The sequence below is a fragment of the Neoarius graeffei genome, chromosome 10, assembly GCF_027579695.1.
Source record: "Neoarius graeffei isolate fNeoGra1 chromosome 10, fNeoGra1.pri, whole genome shotgun sequence".
NCBI classification, from domain to species: Eukaryota; Metazoa; Chordata; class Actinopteri; order Siluriformes; family Ariidae; genus Neoarius; species Neoarius graeffei.
In genome coordinates, this window is record NC_083578.1 from 21972028 (window position 1) to 21991445 (window position 19418).

A 19418-nucleotide genomic window follows, 5' to 3' on the forward strand; every position below is an offset into this window, starting at 1 on the left:
CCATTTTTATTTAAAAGAAGCTTTTAATTGAGTTAGCATCTAGCTAGCAGTTAAGGGTTAAAGGTCTTGCTCAAGGACACAAAGAAAGAAAAGAAAGAAAGCACAACTATATTCATCACACACTTGTGAAATTCCTCTCTGCATTTAACCCATCTGAAGCAGTGAGCACACACACGTACCCAGAGCAGTGGGCAGCCATGCTAACAGCGCCCGGGGAGCAGTTGGGAGTTAGGGGCCTCGCTCAAGGGCACCTCAGCCCAAGGCCGTCCCATATTAACCTAACTGCATGTCTTTGGACTGTAGGGGAAACCCACGCAGACACGGGGAGAACGTGCAAACTCCACCCAGAAAGGCCCTCGCCGGCCTCGAACCCAGAACCTTCTTGCTGTGAGGCGTCCGTGCTAACCACTACACCACCGTGCCGCCCAAACATAGCACACAAGGCACAGAATTTAAATATGTTTAAAAGCACGTTATAATCAAGAGGTGTCATGTAGTCAAATAAGAAGAGCTAAAAATAAATTTTAAGAAATGTTTAAGTGGTTTAGATTGATCTTGACCTTTTTTTTTGTGCTTAAACATTCTAAAATGAAGGCTAACCTTGCTAATTATTTCTAACAATGAAGGAAAGCCAGAAGTAGCAAGTTAACCTGACCCACTGCTAGCTAGTTCTTGCTAAATTTTATTTATTGCTAGCTTTGGTAACACTTTAGGAGTGGCACTGCTTAAAAGTCTTGAGTGAAATGATTTCTTTTGCCAGGTTTGCTTTAGTTTAGAACATTTATGAACAGAAAGGCTTAAACTAAAATCAGTAGTCATGCCTCTGTGTCTTAGGGTTAGATTAAATGTTAAAACAGCTTAGCATAAGCCAGTATCTCACTGGGCTGCGACAGCTTGCGACAAATCGCGAACGTCATTCGCGGGAGAGTTTCAAAAGTGTCTTGAAACATTTCGCGGGGCTTCTCAATTTCCTCGCATGGGTCGCAAAGTGTCGCTCCTTCGTCGCTGAAATTTTGAACACGTTCAAAAAATTCGTGCGACAAAATTTCTCTCAAAATAGCCGCGAATGCGTCGCTGGTGTCGCAAAGCCGTCACGAACCCTTCTCGAGTCCGTTTCCGTGAGACAGGAAGTGCTACACTACGTTCAGACTGCAACCTGAAACGACCCATATCCGATTTGTTGTGAAATCCGATTTTTTTGTTAGGCCGTTCACATTACCAATTATATGAGACTTGTATGCGATCTCCAGTAGGAACGGAAAACGACCCAAAAGTGTCCCGCATGTTCAAATTGACACGTAATAAGCACATCTACGTAATGCGTAAACCAAAAAAAGCGCACTCTTCATGTTTAATGATTTCTTTTTTTTGTTTGTTTGTTTAATTATCTGGTTAGTGTTAAAGTGTGAGGTCTCGTGTGTGTTTTTGTTTCTGAACTGAAATGAAAACGTGTAGCCTGGTAACGAGGGTTGACTCCTAAATGTCTCTCTAATTTCTATATAAGTGCACTACATGTTACTAGGAAGTAATGGATTTTTAAACTCTATATAGTGCACTCGAGCTTCAGTAGGCAGTCATTTGGGATACGGCCGCTGTATTACCAAACTCTTAATTCAGGCTTAATAATTTGCACATATTTATTTTGTCATATTAATAAACTTTTTCTACATTTTTATAAATATTTATTTAGATTGTTTATAGCCAGCTGAATTCTGCAACTTCTCTCAGCGCTGGCTCAAGGTGCATAAACACCAGTGCAGTTTGCTATGGAGATGAGGCGAGACCTGGCGATGTGGTTTTTGTGGCGGCGGCGGAACTCGCGCAATAATCTGATTAATGTGGGCAGCAGACTAATGAGACCGAAGGTGTCAAATTACTGGAAATTTCCAGAACAATCTTATAATCTTGCAATACAGGATGGTTTAAGTTATAAATCAGTTATAGAAACTGTTTTATTTAATCAGACTAACAGATCAACATCCAGGTCCCTACCAAATCCACCATTAGCTTGATCAATTCTATAAAAGTCTATTTAAATTCTGAAAACTGTACAAATGTTGTTGTTTTCCACCAAAGAGGCGGGATTAGCCAACGCAGAATAGTGACATTTGTCTCTTGTTGATGACGTGTAGGTCGCATGAATGTGACCTGTCCGGTCAGACTGCAGTCGCATGTGAAAATAACGGATATGCATCGGATTTAGGACCACATATCCAAGTGGCCTGGGTCACATGTGAAAAAATCGGATCCGTGTCGTTCAGATCGTCAATAACAAATCGGATACAGGTCGCATATGGGCAAAAAAATCGGATATGGGTTGTTTCAGGGTGCAGTCTGAACGTAGTCCTAGTGTATCTCACTGGGCTGCGACAGCCTGCGACTAGTTGGAGACTCAACAATTGCGATAAAATGTATGCGAATATCAATTCTGTGTGATTCCAAGTGAAAATTGTCGCTAATTCGCATATTTTATCGCAGTTGTGTCTCCAACTAGTCGCAGGCTGTCGCAGCCCAGTGAAGTACGACGAGTTGAGCCGGGAGCGTTTGTCTTTTGAACAAAAGGTCACGTGAGACTGTTTTGGCTGTCTTTTCAGCTATTCATCCTCTTTTACCTGCATGTGTTGGAGGAAAAGAATTTTTTTTTTTTTTTTTACTTAATTAGCCTAAATTATTCACACACATCCTGAGACGAATGACGATGTTAGACATGGAAATCAGGAGATGTCATGACGGCTGGATATTGAATATGTTTTGAATACGTTTCTAAGGTTTCTCTTGTGCCTGTAGAGTGAGTGTGTGTGTGTGTGTGTGTGTGTGTGTGTGTAGAGTAATTCTGAGCTTATTCTGCTTCGTCTCTTGACCTAGTACACAGGTGACCGAGCCTGCAAAGTTACGCTCATTAATCTTTCACCCGTCTGACCACTGCCTAATGACAGAGCCCCTGAATAAGCCCTCTTCTTCTAGTTTGAAATATTCAGCATCTCTTGTATTCATTTAGACCCGGTCTGATACATAGGGCCTTATTTTGGCTTGTTTATGGACCTGCATAAGCTTGACAAGTTTGTGGGAATTGAAATGGTTCCAACAAGAATTGACCTTGCATATTTAATTACAGAAAGGAATATTTCCTCCAGCATGTGGGAGAGAGAGAGAGAGAGAGAGAGAGAGGATGAGTGAGTTTTTAATCCCCCGCTGGCCGAAAGGCCCGAAAAGGGATTATGTCGTGGTGATATCTGTCCGTCCCAGGAAGGGTACTCACATTCTGAACTCAACTCCTCTCAGAGTTTTTGGAGGAATTTCACGAAACTTGACAGGATTCTTTGTTATATATTCAAAGTCCTTCCCACACCACGCATGGCGCGTTTGGCGGCGCCGATCTTCGTTTCGTAGCCCTCAGCCTCTCGCCTATAGCTAGGGTTACAGTGGGGGGCTAGTCCTCTGGCGAGAGTTTGACTCCCCACTCACATCTGTATTGCAGCGTGCCTTGCCAGATAGCAGTAGGCACCATTTTTATGATGGTCTTTGGTATGACCTGACCGTGAATAGAACTTGCGATCTCCCGATTGACAGGTGGACACGTTAACCACGAGGCCACTCGCCGGTGTTGTATATTGGTGATGCGCATATTGCAATTTCGTTCAATTCAGTCGCATTTTACGAGAGTTATGGCCTTAGATATAGTTTCCAGCGGGGGGGGGGATATTGTGCTCTCAGAGCACTATTGAGGTATTTCACCTGACGTCACAGGGTCACGTGACGCCCCGGTGTCCGCCATTTTGAAGGTCAAGCTAGCTAATGTCAACAACATAGTAGCTAGTATGTTACTGTAGCAATGTTTACGTTCAGTCATTTGGATGACTGTTAAAACCTTTCAGTCTCAAGTTTTTCCTTTACTGTATTTACTAGTTTACTGTAATTATGATCCGGCAGCTATTTACACCGGATCCAGTGTAAATAGCTGCCGGAGCACGCTCCGGCTTGCTCCCCCTCAAATTAAACAGCGCGCTCCGGCTTGCTCCCGGAGTGCTCCGGCCGAGGTTCCGGAGCGCGCTCCGGCTTGCTTCCCCTCAAATTAAGCAGCGTGCTCCGGCTTGCTCCCCCTCAAATTAAGCAGCGCGCTCCGGCTTGCTCCCGGAGTGCTCCGGCCGAGGTTCCGGAGCGCGCTCCGGCTTGCTCCCCCACAAATTAAGCAGCATGCTCCGGCTTGCTCCCGGAGTGCTCCGGCCGAGGTTCCGGAGCGCGCTCCGGCTTGCTCCCGGAGTGCTCCGGCCGAGGTTCCGGAGCGCGCTCCGGCTTGCTCCCCCACAAATTAAGCAGCGCGCTCCGGCTTGCTCCCGGAGTGCTCTGGGAGCAAGCCGGAGCACGCTGCTTAATTTGAGGGGGAGCAAGCCAGAACGCACTCCGGCAGCTATTTACACTGGATCCGGTGTAAATAGCTGCCGGATCATAATTACAGTAAACTAATAAATACAGTAAAGGAAAAACTTGAGACTGAAAGGTTTTAACAGTCATCCAAATGACTGAACGTAAACATTGCTACAGTAACATACTAGCTACTATGTTGTTGACATTAGCTAGTGCTAACAGCTAGCTGCTAGTACACTGCTACAACACAGACACCGACCCTAATAATACAGTTCTTGGTCATTGCCTGGTAACAGCAAATTTATAACAAGCCATGTCTCAACAGACTAAGAAGTTATTTCAATGACATTTAATAACATTTTGTTTATCCTGAGGACTGAAAGTAAATGAAAATGTGAACAGACCTTAGCTGTAATAAGATGGCGACCACCGGTTCCAGGGACGACCCACTGATGTAGGCATGTTACCCAGCCTGACACAAAATATTTGTAGGCATCCAAACTCTTATACGCTTTCAGATCAATACCTGTGTATGGCGATGGGTTTTTAACGACATAGGTATAGAGATCATGTGGGCCGAAGTCAGGTAAAGACGAGGGCTTGGTGTACTTCCGTACGTCAGTGAACAATCCTGGTGGAAGCAGGTAAACGTCATTCTCTAAGCCTGCTAACCTCAATTTTTGCAAATACCTCTCCCTCTGCTCGCCCTGTAAATGCCCTACGTCGCTGGATAGTGAAGGTGTTTTCTGCATCTCGCTCCTTTTTCTTTTATGTTTTTCGTTTGTCGCCTTCCTCGCATTCAAACTGATTCGAGCCGTGACGTCCAAAATGGCAGCGTCACATGACTTGGTCACGTGGGTGAAAAACCTCAATTATTATCTACTTTCAATGATCGACGTGAAGAATTATGTATTAAGTTTCTGAAGAAGTGCAGTAGGGTCCCTCTCATAAAGTGCCTTATGAATTCCGTCAACCTTCTAATCTTGGGTCAGGGCACTTTAGGGTAGTTGAAGTGGTGGCTAGGACTGAGCGCGTTAATGATTTTATTGCCATCCACCACCAAAAGTGCTTACTGGAAAGGTCATAAGTTGATACGAAGATATAATGTAGATTATTAATTATATACAGGACACTTTTTCGATGGAATAAAAACACGTCCCGTCTAGCGGGTTTCGTGTCATTCATTTGGCTCGATAGCATGCAATATCGTTAGCATATCGCTTATTCTAGTACGTGTACTATGTCACGCTACCCAATGGAGAACGAGCGTCGAATATGGTTTACGATCTTGCATGGTAGTCAAGGCAACATGACGCGACATGTCAGAGACGTAAACCTTCTGTGCTGGCGAGTGACTGTGACCGTTTGTAAACAAGCATGGCCGCCAGGTTTGCTTCGTTAAATACGGGAGATTTTGAGAGAAATTTGAAAGACACGTTGAACACCCGAAAGGAATGTGTATGAAGAATAATAATAATATTGGCTGGGTTTTTTTTTATGGTTTATCAGATATATTCCATTCAGCTAGCATGATCTTGAACGAGTCTTCGACTCGTTCACGATCATGCTAGCTGAATGGAATATATCTGGTGCATCACTCAACACCAGCCAGTAATATTTAATATCACCTGACTTGAATTTCCCCATTTATAGTATTTAATAATATTTAATAATTGTTTATTGATTGATTCGTGGGATTGTTCGTCTTGCTGGCATTCCTTGTAATTCAGTCTCTACTGCTAAAAGGAATAAATAAACTAATTGATAACTGATGAGCGCGTTTTTGTTTGCTGTTTTCTTTTGTGAAAAAGGACCTTGGTTTCAAGGAGAATCCAGTTCTCGTCCTGCTCGTCTCCTCCTCCCTTCTTAACACTCTCTCACTCCATTTCTGTCGCTTAGCCCTGTGTAACATTGAAACCAATGGAGCAGCACTAATCTTCTTAGGAAACTCCCGGCTAACTTTGTCTGTCCGTGTCCAAATAAAACCATCCTTATGGGATTTAGACGCCAGGCTCTTTCTTCACCCTCTGACCTCCTGACGTGACCGGAGAGTTCGGGTAATAAGAACGGCTTAAATGTTAAAGCGGCATGTCAACAATTCGTCATATGACCATCAGTTACATTTTACAGAAATCTGAGATTTAAAGCTTCACCATGATGATTGGTTTCTACGGTGGATAGATATACTGCGGTTTCAGTCATTAGATTTAATTGGAATATTTAAACAATTTTTTTCTGTTTCCATAATCAGCTGGAAATACTCAAGCCTAAAACAGTGTTTAATTCCGTTGCGAAATAATCCAGCCATTCCATCCTATCTTTTTTTTTTCTTTTATCAGGTTGTCCTTGTATAATTCAGTTAGCTCTTCCTGACATAACAAAGAAAGCAATTTCTGTTGTCTTCCCCCCCCCCCCCAGTGTCGTCAACTTCCAAACCAAGAACGGTGCCACACCTCTGTATCTTGCATGTCAGGAAGGCCATCTAGAGGCTGTGCAGTACCTGGTGAAGGACTGTGGCGCAGAGCCGACTATTCGAGCCAATGATGGAATGACGCCTTTGCATGCTGCCGCCCAGATGGGACATAACCCTGTCATTGTTTGGCTGGTGAGTGGGGGAGGAATTTGCAGTTATTCCTTATGTACATTTACATATGGGTCAGTCCATGAAACGATGTTACTTTTCATTGGTCCGGGTTTACATAATCATTTCATCTTTAATTTCCATGATTTAAAGAAATATTTAGCAGATTATCCATAAATGTTGTTTGAAGAAATAAAAAAAAAAAAAAAAAAAAAAATGTTTTCTTTTGAAATAAAGAAATGTGAAACATTTTCTTCCCCTCTGACTGGACACGGATGACACGTTTTTTGTGACATGGAATATTTGCTGACTTTGAGCTTAAATAAACCTTCATTACTTTCTTAGAATTTCAATAAAATTAGTTTCATGGTACTTGCAATTTAGTTTTACACTCACATAATAAAGTTAAGAAGGTTCTATAAACTATTTAGCTTCGAATTCATCCACTAAAAATAGGTTGTGAACGTAACATTGTGGTGTCCTGCCGTGTTACGTTAGAAACCAGGCTTATAAAAAATAAAACGAGTTGAAATCATGATTGACGTTTTTAATATAAAGAAGAATATACTATAAAACGATGTAGGTAGAAAGAAATTTAAGCAAACGGCAATAAAAGAAATTATCGATGTTTTTTCTCACATCCTAACTTGGCGTCCACTCACTTCCTGGTTCGTTCCCAACCTGCGAGACCTATTTACTCAATCTAGGTCAGCTGAACTGACGCGAGATAACTTCTCGCGGGATCTCACACACCACAACACGTGCTCTAGAGAAGTGCAGATACAAGTGTGACTAAGTAAAGTAATGAATTCAATAATCTCATTTACCCCATATAGGATGAAACTGTTTCCTGTTAATGACTGTTGTTATTGTTCAAATCTTAGAGATTTTATGAAGTTTGTGAAATACTGGTATTTCGTATTTTCAGTGTTTATGATGTTGAACTAATATTTCTAATGAATTCTTATTCAGCGTTAATGTTTAAAGTAAGCAAATAAAAGCAAAAAATTGATTTTATCAATATTTTTCCTTTATTTTTAAAAGCTTGTTCGTGTCCTTGTTACATTAGCAACCGGGTAAATATTTATGGATTTTATCGTACATTGTAGAGCAGGAGTTATCTTAACAACTATGTTATATTTTCTTATATGGTCAATGCTTCATGGAAATAAAAGTTGTTTTCAGTTGTAAATTGTTTTAAGTGACTCCCTCTATGTCACATTTTGGTAACCCCATTTCATGGACTGACCCATATATAAAGCATTTTACATGAGTACGGTTTATAGTTCCTTACACTTTCATTCACTGTCGCCTTTCATCCAGCAGTTGGAAAATTGCAGTTCGTTTTAAATCGCTACACTTTTGTGAAATGTTTCTCATTTGAGTTTTTTTTTAATTACACCTAGGTGTTTAAACCCATTGAACTCTACCCGCTATACACAGGGTTTCCGCGGAGTCTTAGGGTGTATTCAGACCAGGATAGTTCACTTGCTTTGGTCCGAACCAAATTTTTTATTTTTATTTTTTTTCATTTTGGTGCGGTTCGCTTTCACACTGTACATTTTAGTAAGCGGACCAAAATCTGTCAACAAAGCCACGCGCCCTGAGGTCGTTCAGCTATTGGTCAGAGACGACACGCGCACAAAGCGTTAAGTTCAAAAGTAGTCATGGAGGCTTTCCGTGCTGTTATTCTTTTTAATGTCATCAAAGCTATATGTTTTTTCCAGTTTTTACTGTTTTCACAATTGTGCGATTACTATGCTGTTGTACAAGTAATTTATCAACGACGACTTCAAAGGGCAAGGCGGCTACGGAGGATAGCGCTGATGAGCGCACATCATGTTGTGACAGTTCTGGCTCTTCACGCAAGACGGAGGAGGTACGTGTCGGGATATTCGCCTTATCCATATGTGGACATCTGCCCATATATCCACAAGGGTACGCGTTTCTTCCTCGGCCCACGTTTGCCCCCTACTCATTTTTTGTACTCTGTAGTCTAGCCTACCACTGGTCTGAATGACTGAACGACTGTTGTAAGGTTCTCTTGACAACCGAAACAGTGTTTGCACTTTGCGGTGGAGTGTCAAGACTCCATTTCCCATAATGCTCGACAAACGACGGAAGCTCCCGAGGTACAAAAAAGCAAAACTGTTGGATTAGGTCCGGTCTGTTTTCACACCTCCAAAAGATCCGCACCAGGGTTCCTTTGGTCCGGACCGAGTCCGACCTTGCAGCTCGGTCTCGGTCCGCTTGTTTGGTCCGGACCAGAGTTCGGTGGTTTGTATTCAGACCAACCCAAAAGGTCCGGACCAAGGGAAATTTGGTTCGTTTGGTCCGGACCAAACAACGTAGGTGTGAATACGCCCTTAGACTACGTTCAGACTGCACTCTGAAACGACCCAGATCCGATTTTTTTGCCCGTATGCGACCTGTATCCGATATGTTATTGACAATCTGAACGACACAGATCCGATTTTTTTTTTTCACATGCGACCCAGGCCGCTTGGATATGTGGTCCTAATTCCGATGCATATCCGTTATTTTCGCATGCGACTGCAGTCTGACCGGACAGGTCGCATTCATGCGACCTACACGTCATCAACAAGAGACAAACGTCACTATTCTGCGTTGGCTAATCCCGCCTCTTTGGTGGAAAACAACATTTGTACAGTTTTCAGAATTTAAATAGACTTTTATAGAATTGATCAAGCTAATGGTGGATTTGGTAGGGACCTGGATGTTGATCTGTTAGCCTGATTTAAATAAAACAGTTTCTATAACTGATTTATAACTTAAATCATCCTGTATTACAAGATTATAAGATTGTTCTGGAAATTTCCAGTAATTTGACACCTTCGGTCTCATTAGTCTGCTGCCCACATTAATCAGATTATTGTGCGAGTTCCGCCGCCGCCACAAAAACCACATCGCCAGGTCTCGTCTCATCTCCATGCTTTACTTGCGAACTTAGAGTGCGCTTTTTTTTGTTGTTGTTGTTTACGTATTACGTAGATGTGCTTATTACGTGTCAATTTGCGCATGCGGGACACTTTTGGGTCGTTTTCCGTTCCTATTGGAGATCACATACAAGTCTCATATAATTGGTAATGTGAACGGCCTAACAAAAAAATCGGATTTCACAACAAATCGGATATGGGTCGTTTCAGGTTGCAGTCTGAACGTAGTGTTAAAAAGTCTTAAAAAGTCTAAAATTTGATAATCCTAATTTAAGGCCTTAAAAAGTCTAAAATACGAGCATATTTTGCATTCTAGGTCTTAAATGTAATTTTGTGAAGTCTTAAATCCTTACGTCCATTTACCCTATTCGCTTTTTTTTTTGTTAAATGCATTGGTGATGTTCATAATTAGTCATATAGGCTAGGCTTACTTAGTGTCAGTAGGCTACGCTGCAAACTACAAATGAGACACCGTAGAATCCGGCGTCTAGCCCGGTTGGCATGGTGATTGATGCACAGAGCATGGTGCGCGTGCATTTAGACAGTAGAGCCTAAAAGAAGTGAGGAAGATTGTCACGGTTTGTAGCAAAATGGGCAAATGCAAGTTTAATGACTGCTGGCTTGAACACAGTGATTTCGTAGACTGGTTAAAACATGTACCAAACAATCCGTTTGAGGCGTACTGCACATTGTGCAAAAGAACACTCAAACCCGCCACCCTGGGTGTAAAGGCACCGGAATCGCACGCGAAAGCGGAGAAGCACCAGGCTGCCCATAAAAGTCTGCAACAATCGCATGCCATCACTCAGTTTTGTTCACCGTTATCAGGTCTAAGCACATCTCGAAACGGTGTATCAGCTAACTCCGTGCGAACTGTAACGCTACAACACACAAACCGTACGGAATTGAATGCCTCATCCTCAAGTGATTTGCGGGATGTCTTTGGCTCCACTGCAACTTAGTTCCTCATTAATGCAAAAGCACACCCTAGGGATGTAATGAGTTCATTGGTGAATGATAATAAATTTTGTTATTTTGAAAGTAATTCAGGATCTCCCAAATTTTTTTTTTTTGTGCGGCATACACTACCGTTCAAAAGTTTGGGGTCACCCAGACAATGTTGTGTTTTCCATGAAAAGTCACACTTTTATTTACCACCATAAGTTGTAAAATGAATAGAAAATATAGTCAAGACATTTTTCTGGCCATTTTGAGCATTTAATCGACCCCACAAATGTGATGCTCCACAAACTCAATCTGCTCAAAGGAAGGTCAGTTTTATAGCTTCTCTAAAGAGCTAAACTGTTTTCAGCTGTGCTAACATGATTGTACAAGGGTTTTCTAATCATCCATTAGCCTTCTGAGGCAATGAGCAAACACACTGTACCATTAGAACACTGGGGTGATAGTTGCTGGAAATGGGCCTCTTATACTAGTCTGGCTAACGCGACTGCAAAGCTCTCCGAGCATTTGGTCTGGCCAAGATATTAAGCCCAACCGTTTCCCAGAGCCCGTGGTTGACCCGCCTCCCTGAAATGCCTCAGTTTGCTACTGGTCGAAGCCAGAAAAGGCTGTGACGAAGCTTAAACCAATCACATCACTCTTTCCTCTGACGTATGTGACGCGACGGGGCTAACTGGTAGATTAAACTCTTACCGAAGCCGGTCGGGAGCGAGGCGAAAACGTCCTTCCTTTCAGTAAATACCTCCAGGGCTGCTCTTTGCTCCGTTTTCAATGAGAACTTGCTCCATGTTCGTAATGTTTCTAGTGAATGAAGCGCTTCCGGCATAGATTCTGTAAACAATCTATGGCTTCCGGTCGCAGTTCTACTACGTCACTGCCTTGAACACGCCTCTACCCAGGGCCGTTGGAGATGCTCAAAGTTGATTGGCTCCCGATTTTTCGGGAGCTTGGAAGAGCTGGAGATAGCTTGCCTGGCCAGACTAAGCTCGCAGCAGGCCCTCGTGTTGCATCACGCTTAGGATGGGCAGGCCCAGGCTACCTCTATACACCTATGGAGATATTGCACCAAAAACCGGACATTTGCAGCTAGAATAGTCATTTACCACATGAGCAATGTATAGAGTGGATTTCTGATTAGTTTAAAGTGATCTTCATTGAAAAGAACAGTGCTTTTCTTTCAAAAATGAGGACATTTCAAAGTGACCCCAAACTTTTGAACGGTAGTGTAAGTCTTAAATTTAACCTGTTATGGTCTTAAAAAGTCTTAAATTGAACTTGTTCAAGCCTGCAGAAACCCTGTATACATTATTTGAACTCAAAGTAACGTTAATGGAAATCATTTAAAGGAACAGTTTGACAAATAAAATGATACGAGGGGGAAAAAAAGACTCGCGCAACATGCACACTAGGGTGCATCAGTTGCCCTCACTTTCATAAAATCTGATGCATTTTTGTTTGGGCTTTCCTTTTCACCAATAAAGACATCCTGTAAAATTTTTTTGACCATATTCACACTGCAAAAAATGGCCTTTCAAAAATAAGAAATAAAAGATTAAAACAAAGCATATTTGCTTGAATCAGGTGAAAAAAATCTGCCAATGGAACTAGTCAAATTTGACTTGGTAAGATTTCTTAAAGTAAGATGAAAAATCTAACCTGTTTTTAGATGAAATAATTCCAAAATAAGATTGGGGAACTTATTATGCGAGATCTGATTAACTCAAAATAATCAAAATAGTTCTTATAACAAGATCGTACTTCTTACATTTAGCCATTCAAGTCATTTTTTTAAAGATTTTTTTGGGGCCTTTTCCACTTTTATTGGACAGGACAGTGTAGAGACAGGAAATGAGTGGGAGAGAGACGGGGACGGATTGGGAAATGACCTCGGGTCGGAATCGAACCCGGATCCCCGGATTTATAGTATGGCGCCTTATCCACCTGAGCCACGACGCCCCCATTCAAGTCATTTTTATTTATTTCATTTTAAGGGTATTTCACTTAAATTCATGACAAAGTCTTAGCAGCAAAAACTGAATTTAAGATAAATATACTAATATTAGGATTGTTAAATTCTACAACTAAGCATTGCTAGCTTAAAAGATTCTCCTTTTGTGACCTGTAATTAGTAAAATACTCTAGATATGAGACCAGAGACTATCTTGAATCAAGTTGACGACACATGTAGCATTGCAACAAGTTTATTTTTTTCCCATTTCAACATTCAAACATTAAAACATCTCTTAAGATTCCACTTCCCCAGGACCTCAGGCACCAAAAAAAAAAAAGTCTACGCATTTTGACTTACAGTGCTTACACAACGCCAAAGCAACAGTGCATTTTGGGGGCAAGATTCAAAGATTTCAGTAAAGTTCATTTATTCCCAAAACAAGCATACTTTTTTTTTTTCTTGAAACAAGATGAACCGCATTTGACAAATGTCCAAAATGTACGTACTTGTTTAAAAAAAACCTTGTTTTATTTTCAAAGATGCTCCAAATAAGACTTTTTCAAGACATTTTGTCTATACAAGATTTTCAAGATGGACTGTCTAAAAACTAGCCTTTCTAGCTAAATGAGGTTTTGTTTGTTGGGCAATTATGTCTTATAATAAGGGTGGCTAGATGTTTTGACTTGAAAATAGACTTCCTAAGATTTTTATTTTTTGCAGTGCAAAAGTCTAATAGTGGCACCATGAGGTTCATTTTTTGCCAAAAAACGCTTATTTTATGTTTTCGCGTAAGGTTTGAATCACAATGTTGGACTCCATTTACTGATTTCTTGTGAGCCAGAGATCATGTTAAGAACCTTTGCAAGGGATTGAGAAGCATTAATGTGATTCATAATACATTTGTATTGTTTAAAAGTAGTTGAACAATGATTCAATGACCAGCTAAAACTCAAACTGTGCTTGATAATATATTTAGAATATGTACTAAAAATGTGTATCTAAGATATTTGGTATACTCTATAAGGTGCCATAATGCTTCATGAAAACTGATCATAAGTCATAAAATAGCAGCTTTTTCCAAAACTTTGAGCTCCTGGTGCCACCATTAAACTTTTGAATTTTGTCAAAATATTTCACCCAGTGTGTTTTCTTACCAAAAGGAACATAAAAACAAAAATGCATCATGATCGGAGGAACTTTTCATTTTTAGGGGGCAACTGATGCACACTAATTCGGTTTGTCGGTATTATTATACATACAGGACACTCTTGCGATGGAATAAAAACCGTATTTTTTCATGGTCCAAATCCTGTGCTCTGATTGGCTGGCAAGCGGGTCCGTATCCTACAGTACGGACCCCGGTTACGGACCTCTGGCTACAGACCTCTGACGACTTGCTCGTTCACAACAACAAATGTAGCATTTTTTTTTTTTTGTCAACATTTATCTTTTTTTTTTTTTTTTTTTTTTTATAAGATTGTCAAAAATCTTAGAAATTTTTGCCAGCATTTCTCAGGAGAATAGCATTAATTTTACATCATGGATAGCGATAACGACAGTGTTCACAGCGAAAGTGAGTTTTACTACCCTGAGGAAGAAGAAATAAAAGAAAACATTTCAGGAGAAAGCTAAAAACCTGTAATTTGCTAACGTCGAGCAAAAACATGGCTGAATCCTGAATGACTCAATTTTGTATAAATAGGGGACTACATAGGCAGCAAAATGTAGTTTTTTTTTCCTGCCATGGAAGTGCACTTGTATACCGAGGAGGAAGCCATTTGCATTACAGCCATGAATGAGGATTCAAAATGGCGGCTCGGCTCAGTTTTCCCTTTCGGCCACTCTCTCGTTTTCTGTTAGAATTTGGTAAAAAAAAAAAAAAAAAAAAAAAAAAAAAATATATATATATATATATATATATATATATATATATATATATATATATATATAAAATTTATCAGCTTAAGGTCAGTCCGTATGGTGAAATACCGTGACCTCGGCCCTCTTTCAAGACCTTGGTCACGGTATTTCATGATATGGACCTCCCAGCTGGTAAATAACATGTATGTATTCTATTCCCTTCTAGCAGGTTTCATTCGTTTGGTTCGATAGCATGCAATATTGTTAGCATATTGCTTATCCTACATGTATCACGTCACGCTACCCAATGGAGAATGAGCGTTGAATATAGTTTACGATATTGCGGGGTTGTCAAGACAACACGATGTCACACGTCAGAGCTGATGCGAATATTCAGCAAGAAAGTTTTCCGCTGCACATGCGCCAAAGCATTTCTTTGTTCGCTGGCGGTGCCTGCAGTAAACTATTGCCTTAAACTGAAAATGCCATAAGATGCGTATTACATGTAAAACTTCTGTGCTAGTGAGCGACTGTGACGATTTGTAAACAAACATGGCCGTCAAGTTTGTTCCATCCATTGTGTATGTATAATAAATAATAATAGGGCAGCACTGTGGTGTAGTGGTTAGCGCTGTCGCCTCACAGCAAGAAGGCTCTGGGTTCGAGCCCAGTGGCCGACGAGGGCCTTTCTGTGCGGAGTTTGCATGTTCTCCCCGTGTCCGCGTGGGTTTCCTCCGGGTGCTCCGGTTTCCCCCACAGTCCAAAGACATGCAGGTTAGGTTAACTGGTGACTCTAAATTGAGCGTAGGTGTGAATGTGAGTGTGAATGGTTGTCTGTGTCTATGTATCAGCCCTGTGATGACCTGGCGACTTGTCCAGGGTGTACCCCGCCTTTCGCCCATAGTCAGCTGGGATAGGCTCCAGCTTGCCTGCGACCCTGTACAGGATCAGCGGCTACAGATAATGGATGGATGATAATATTGACTGGCTTTTTTTCATGGTATATCAGATACGTTCCATTCAGCTTGCACGATATTGAGCGAGTCGAAGACGAGTTCCACATCATGCTTGCTGAATGGAATACATGTGATATACCCCTCAACGCCAGCCAATATCATTTAAATATCATGCAGACTTCATTCAATGTGGAATCTATAAAAACGAACCCAATCTCATCATGTAGATGTACACTGCAATGTTATGGAGGCAGAAACACCTGGATTTGGTTTTAATCATAGCACAGGCCCCAGCAAGTCAAATCTTTGAGGTGGAATTATAACAGAAGGATGAGCGTTCTGCAGCTGACGGTGTAATTCCACTTTGAACCGAAGTATGTAAATACAGCACAGGCTTTCCTTGCTGTTAGAAATGATCGGCGTCTATTTGAATCAGTTCAGCTTCATCCCTTTATCCTCCTTGATCACGATGAACTCAAGCAGTCTGTGATTTACTCTCGACATTATAAAGGCGCTTCACGATCTCTCCATTTGTACAAGTCTCCTAAGATCCTCTGAGCCACTGTGATTGTCTGTCAGTGTCACATACGTTGGGTCTGTTTCATTTCCGTGCAGAGGAACTTTACAAACATCAACTTGTCTGACCGGGACAACAACGGTGCCACTGCCATGCACTTTTCTGCTAGCCGAGGCCATGCCAAGGTTCTCAGCTGGCTCCTCCTCCACAGTGGTGAAATCGTGACAGACAGCTGGGGTGGGACGCCTCTTCATGACGCAGCGGAGAATGGAGAGCTGGAGGTGGGTGATGCACTGAATTAAGTGTCGGGTAATACTCTGCGTTACAATATTGTTTCATTCCTGTTGTCATTATTATATACCAAAGGTTGACGAGACAAGAATCTTTGACCTATTGCTAATATGATCTAAATGAGTAATCATGCTCGCTGTAGTTGCTGCGAAACTCAGGCAGCCAATTAAATGGAATATGGGCTTGGCACACAGAGGGGAAAGCAGGTGTTGGTCAATCCAAATGCAAAGTTGAAAGCCAGCATTTGCATGACTCTCAGACGAAAGCGTAAGCAATCTGACAGCGTGTTTTGCCATTAAAGGGAATATATTTGGCTTTCCTGTCCACGTCGAAAGTCTCGTAGCCTGTACAAAGGTCATTCGAGTTTAAATTTTAGAACTGCTTCAATTGTCATGGTGATTATATAACAAACGTATAAAGGAAATCACACCGGACCCCTGCCTACAAAACAGTGTTACTGTATTTACATCTTGTCATTCAGATTGAACAACCATCTCATCTCATCTCATTATCTCAAGCCGCTTTATCCTTCTACAGGGTCGCAGGCAAGCTGGAGCCTATCCCAGCTGACTACGGGCGAAAGGCGGGGTACACCCTGGACAAGTCGCCAGGTCATCACAGGGCTGACACAGACACAGACAACCATTCACACTCACATTCACACCTACGGTCAATTTAGAGTCACCAGTTAACCTAACCTGCATGTCTTTGGACTGTGGGGGAAACCGGAGCACCCGGAGGAAACCCACGGGGAGAACATGCAAACTCCGCACAGAAAGGCCCTCGCCGGCCACGGGGCTGAAACCCGGACCTTCTTGCTGTGAGGCGACAGCGCTAACCACTACACCACCGTGCCGCCCCTGAACAACCATCATGTAGTTTAATTCAATGAAACGAAAAGCAGTACGTTTAATGGGGTGTTTTTTTAAACGTGCATATGCATGAACTCAATGTTTTTCCAGTTAATTTCCAGTAAATTGTCTGTGGGAAGTGAAACAGCAGGTTGAATAAGTAAGCCAGATTAATAAAACTGCACAGCGAGATGCTTGTAATTGTATCCCAGTAAAGTGGTCTAGAGAGAACGAGGGCAGACTCGCACTCTTCCTGTTGCTCGGAGTTTGATCGCAGGACAGCTGTCATGAGCGTTCTCTTTCAACAAGAGGCTCTTTTCAGCTCGGCCATTGGTTTAAGAGCCCTAGCACTCTTTCCTAGACTAACATATGGCAGGGAGTGACACTGTCACAGATATTATGTGTTTCATACAACTGCTATATTCAGTGTGGGGCTGAGAAAGTGAACGAGACAAACCAACAAGACGAGCTCTTTGGAATAGCAGTTAAGACAAGTAATATAATAAATGAGGAATTAAGTCTATAACCAGGTATATAAGGTAGAGCAATGTGATTTATGTATTCACATTGCGATTTGTAAATTTCGTGACCGTCCACTTTTGCTATATCGGTAGTGTCAGTACCTTGACTCATTTGGTAGTCATAGTAAGAGTAGTAATATCGTAGAGTAGTAGTACTATTGTACCGAATGTTTTGTTTTACATACTTTAAAATTTTTAATATCATTAAATATAACTATCATTGGGCAGCACGGTGGTGTAGTGGTTAGTGCTGTCGCCTCACAGCAAGAAGGTCCAGGTTCGAGCCCTGTGGCCGGCGAGGGCCTTTCTGTGCAGAGTTTGCATGTTGTCCGCGTGGGTTTCCTCCGGGTGCTCCGGTTTCCCCCACAGTCCAAAGACATGCAGGTTAGGTTAACTGGTGACTCTAAATTGACCGTAGGTGTGAATGTGAGTGTGAATGGTTGTCTGTGTCTATGTGTCAGCCCTGTGATGACCTGGCGACTTGTCCAGGGTGTACCCCGCCTTTCGCCCGTAGTCAGCTGGGATAGGCTCCAGCTTGCCTGCGACGCTGTAGAACAGGATAAAGCGGCTAGAGATAATGAGATGAGATGAGAGAACTACCATTGAACTTGGTTCAATTTTTTTGCTGGGTTTGGGGTTTGTTTGTTTTTCAGGAAAACTAAAATATCAGTCCAAAATATTGCCATTCGTATTGTGCATCATGAAAAGGTTATATAATATATTTTAAAGTCTCTCCCGTGCCGGGACCTGGTCTGGTCTTCCCAGGCTGTCTCCTGTCCAAGTATGAACCAAGCCCTTATCTCCATTTTTCTAGCCCTCAGCCTCTCACCTATTACATAGCTAGGGCTATAGTGGAGGGCCAGTCCTCTGGTAACCGCAAGAGTTTGACTCCCTGCTCGCATCTGTATTGCAGCGTGCCTCGCCATATGGCACCATTTTTATAATAATCTTTGGTATGACCTGACCACATGTAGAACTCCCAGTTGAGAGGCGGACACTCTAACCACCAGGCTTGGAGTACTCGAATCTGACTCGTGCCCTAATTTTAAGGACTCGTGACCTGACTTGGACTTGAGCACTGATGACTTGGACTCGTAAATTGGAGACGAGGACTCGGATTTTTTCTTTATTTTTTGTAACATGCCATAATAATTTGGCATAAGATATTTATAGCTATATCTACATTTAATCTTTATGCTAATTTCAGGCAAGAGGATGCACATTCACCTGTTCATACGTCGTGTTCAGGAACAAACTCGCGTTAATGGCGCTAAAATGCCTGGAGAGAAGCCCCTAGGGTCGTCCGCTTTGCTTATGCAGACTTCTCGTGCAGTGGGAAAAAATGCACTGCGATTGTGTTCCATATGTAAAAGAACTATCAAGGAGACGACGGGGACAACCTTGAACTTCAATCGTCAATTGGCGAGACTCCACCCAGAGAAGGAAGTGACGCGCTACAGTATGTTCATTGCTCTGTTGATGGCGGGATATGCTTGCTGAGCGATGAGCTAGCTAGCGTTAACCATCTGTCATGTTATTTGCCCTGTTGATAGTGGGCGGGGCTTGCTGAGTGATGAACAAGCTTTTTATTTGTAGCCTAGGAAC

The 19418-nt window shown here is 42.0% G+C and overlaps 1 protein-coding gene across 3 annotated transcripts in view; it reads left to right on the forward strand.

The window, feature by feature from the left end:
- The window catches only part of espn (espin), a 186688-nt gene that overhangs the window by 59350 nt on the left and 107920 nt on the right, over positions 1–19418 (forward strand). For 2 of the 3 annotated variants that reach the window (XM_060931530.1, XM_060931531.1), the window contains exons 4-5: positions 6784–6970; positions 16249–16431. In XM_060931530.1, the coding sequence (XP_060787513.1) occupies positions 6784–6970; positions 16249–16431 (370 nt within the window). The remainder of the gene's footprint in view (positions 1–6783; positions 6971–16248; positions 16432–19418) is intronic. The other variant, XM_060931533.1, reaches the window with a different exon arrangement.